The following is a 3,210-nucleotide window of genomic DNA, read 5'->3' on the forward strand; positions in this document are numbered from 1 at the left end:
AAGTCGAAAAATTCAAGAATTTATTATATATAAAATTAAAAGTTAAATACTATTTTGAATGAAGTTCACCTATAATTTAACTTTATATATAGAAAAAGCAGGTTTGAATTGTACTGCCTCTGCCCGTAATTTGCGAAGACACATGAACGTGGAAAAACAACAGCTGCACGGCAATTTGCAAATAATGCAAGGGGTCCGGTTAGAAGAGTTCGTTCATTTTCATTTAATGATTTTTTTTCCCATTTTTCTTGTCCAAATTTTGAAATTAGCTTTTCATTTTCTTTATTGTATTTTTCGGTTGAAATTTATTCGTTTTATTTAACGTTTCTTACTCAATTTTTTTGGACGTTTTTTTCTGGTAGTATATGTTTATTTTTTTTTGTTTTTGTTTTTCCCATTCCGATAACTTTTAATGGTTCACATGCATGAGTGGGATGAGGGGAGCAGAAAAGGAAGAGAAAATAAGAGACAAGAGACATGAGAGATAGAGTGATTTCGTAGATAGAAAGATTTCTAGGATTATGGAGAGAAACATTTTTTTTTGGTAAGAAGTCATAAATTTGATAAAGAGTAAATTTTGCGCGCTCAAACCTCAACTATTTCACATCCATATTTTTTTTTTTAGTAAAATACATAGTAGTATGAGTAATATTATAATTTACGTTGGAGGCCTCTTATAAACGAGTTAAACTCTAAACAAAAGTAAAAATATTTATAAATTTAGGCATTTTTAAAAATGAAATTTCCAAGTTGTCTACTTATCCCTTACCATCCTTGTAAATTGGTTGGCCCTCTTTTTTGTAGGCTCAAAAAGTTGACCCTAAACTCAACAAGTTGATCTACCTGGGTCGGCCCGGCCCAATAATGAGGGTTAAGCCTTAGAAATGACACTCATTTAAAAAGGGAAAAAGAAAAGAAAGAGAAAAAGAAGTAACTTGCATTTAAAAAGAAAAAAAAAATCAAGGGGAAGAGATCACTTTTTGACTTTGTTTTAAGCATATTCCAGATTCCCATTTCCCACCCAACACATTGCCTTTCCTCTGAAGGGATTGGCAAACCATTTTTCCACTTGGTTTTATTTCCTTAAAAACATCACAACCAACCATTTCACTTCCTTCTTTTTCCTTTTGAGTATTTGAAGAAATCAACCAAACCCATTACAACGCAATCTATGTTAGTTTAACACACAAACAATAACAAACAAAAAAACCTGCTCTCCTAAGCATTCAAAAAGCTTTCATAGGCCATATTTTAACTTCATTTTTATAATTGAATGAAGTTTAAAGTTTACGTGGCATGTTGATGGTGTGCATTTGGTCCCACATCCATTACCAGTGAATAAGATATTTGGTTTATAAGGGTAACACCTTTATTGCTAAAAAAAAATTTGGTTGAAACAACAAATATGGTCCATAAAAAAGTAAAACCATGTGTATTTAGACTCGGGTAGATTAATTCAAGACAGAGTCGGATGTTCAAAGGACTAAAATTGTAAATAAACCTTTGAAGTATAAATGGGTTTGTGTATATATGCATTTTTTGATTCCTCATTTTTTATTTCTCCTTTTCAATTTTTGATAAACATATGCATTCTTTGACAAATCAGAAACAAAAACCAAACATAAAAAGTTGAGCCCTTAGACCTGATGAAGTAAACATGACTGTTTTCTTTGGGTAGTTTGGAGTTGATTTTGTAAATGGAAGTGTATATTTTTTCTAGTTGGATTTAGACATGTTAAATTTTGTGTTAATTATTCAATATCGACTTCACTTTTTTTTTCCTGAAATAATATTGACTTCACTTACATGAGAGAGGAAATTGAAAAAATGATCAGTATACAAAGCCCAAAAAAAAAAAATAATAATAAATAAATAACTCCTGGATTCGTCATCATACACACACCAACAATGAGTTTTTTTCAAAACGAATCGACTAATTTGATGATTCCCATGCCCATGCTTTCATTTTTACCATTTCGTCTTCATCATCAATCCAAAATAGCTTCAACAAGGAAGAGGAATCCAAGAAAAGCCACTCATTTTCATAATTTACAACAACAAAGAAAGGCTTCCAGGAATATTCGTAACATTCTCACACAGACAGATCGTTCAACAATGATTTTCGATTCTACACCAAGGAAAACTACATTTCAAACAAGAGGAACTCGCACAAAATCTCTTGATTTCTTTTCATAACTTCGGAGTTAAGTAAAATCACTCCACAAAATGTAAAAACAAAAATAAAATCTCTTCCTAACAATCATATGAAACATTATACGATCCGCAAAATCTTAATGACGAGAAGAAGATTAAAACCAAACGAAGAGCGAGGACAGGCCTCTAGGGATTGTTATCTGTGAGCGGTTACCAGAGTCTCAATGAATCTCAACCCATCGAACCTCGGCGCAAATTTCTCCTTCTCCGATGACGAATCCGAACCGCAACCTCTGTTCGCACCGGATTCCGAAGCTAGGCCCTAAATAAAACCGTCCGTCAAATTAAAACCGATCAGGACGTTGAAATTTCTCGAGATTGAAAACGGAACACGCGAAAACAAACAGAGGAGAGAAGAAATCGAAGGCGACGGAGATAATACCTGTCGAGAGGGAGGAGAAAGAGCGGCATCACGATCTCCACCGGAGGAAGAAGAAGAGGAGAAAGCCATGGTGGAGGCGGCGAGCACCGAGGCAAGCAACGTACAGGAGCCCTTCATGGTTGCGTTCGGAGCGTGAGGAAAACGGCGGCGGAAGAGGCGGAGGATGAAATCGGGGCGAAATCCGACGGCGGTCGCCGGATCTCGGCCGGATGTGGGGATTGGAAAAAATCGCTGGGCGATTATCTTGACCTCAGAAGGCGAAAGATCGGATCGGGGCTTTTATATTCCACCAGTTAAGCGTCTGTGTTTAGAAATTTAGACGCTTCCCGCATTTAACACAATTGAATTCCGATTTAAGATCCGGCCTTCCGCTTTATTTCTCAGCTACGTTCGTTCTACGCCGTCCATTCACTTCGTATCTCACTGGACCCCACTGGCCGACGTGGCATTTTTAGAAAAGAAAAAAAAAACGTTAAATTGGGAATTTGGTCGGTATGACTTGGGGGAATTTTTTAATACTTTCACACCACGTCACGGGATAGCTTTTTTTTTTTTTTTTTTTTGGGTAAGGGATAGCTTTTATTTCTCAATCAAAACATAACTTTTAATTTATA

The 3,210-nt window shown here is 35.6% G+C and overlaps 1 protein-coding gene across 1 annotated transcript; it reads right to left on the reverse strand.

Moving 5' to 3' along the window:
- Positions 1 to 2,021: 2,021 nt before the first annotated feature.
- LOC148211055 (uncharacterized) lies at positions 2,022 to 2,916 on the reverse strand. The gene is made up of 2 exons (XM_088124936.1): positions 2,597 to 2,916; positions 2,022 to 2,476 (listed from the first exon to the last, which is right to left on the reverse strand). Exons 1-2 carry the CDS (start codon positions 2,711 to 2,713, stop codon positions 2,351 to 2,353), a joined length of 243 nt encoding a protein of 80 aa, XP_087981062.1. The 5' UTR covers positions 2,714 to 2,916; the 3' UTR covers positions 2,022 to 2,350.
- Between the last annotated feature and the right edge of the window lie 294 nt (positions 2,917 to 3,210).

Source organism: Momordica charantia, assembly GCF_013281855.1.
Source record: "Momordica charantia cultivar OHB3-1 chromosome 6 unlocalized genomic scaffold, Mcharantia_2.0 BLBB01000006.1, whole genome shotgun sequence".
Taxonomy (NCBI): Eukaryota; Viridiplantae; Streptophyta; class Magnoliopsida; order Cucurbitales; family Cucurbitaceae; genus Momordica; species Momordica charantia.

Bases quoted from the DNA above. Each gene is read 5' to 3' on its own strand.
- LOC148211055 (XM_088124936.1), bottom strand. From the start codon at position 2,713: ATGAAGGGCTCCTGTACGTTGCTTGCCTCGGTGCTCGCCGCCTCCACC. The intron at 2,477-2,596 runs GTATTATCTCCG...GGTTTTATTTAG, and splicing joins TTTCTCCTCCCTCTCGACAG to GGCCTAGCTTCGGAATCCGG.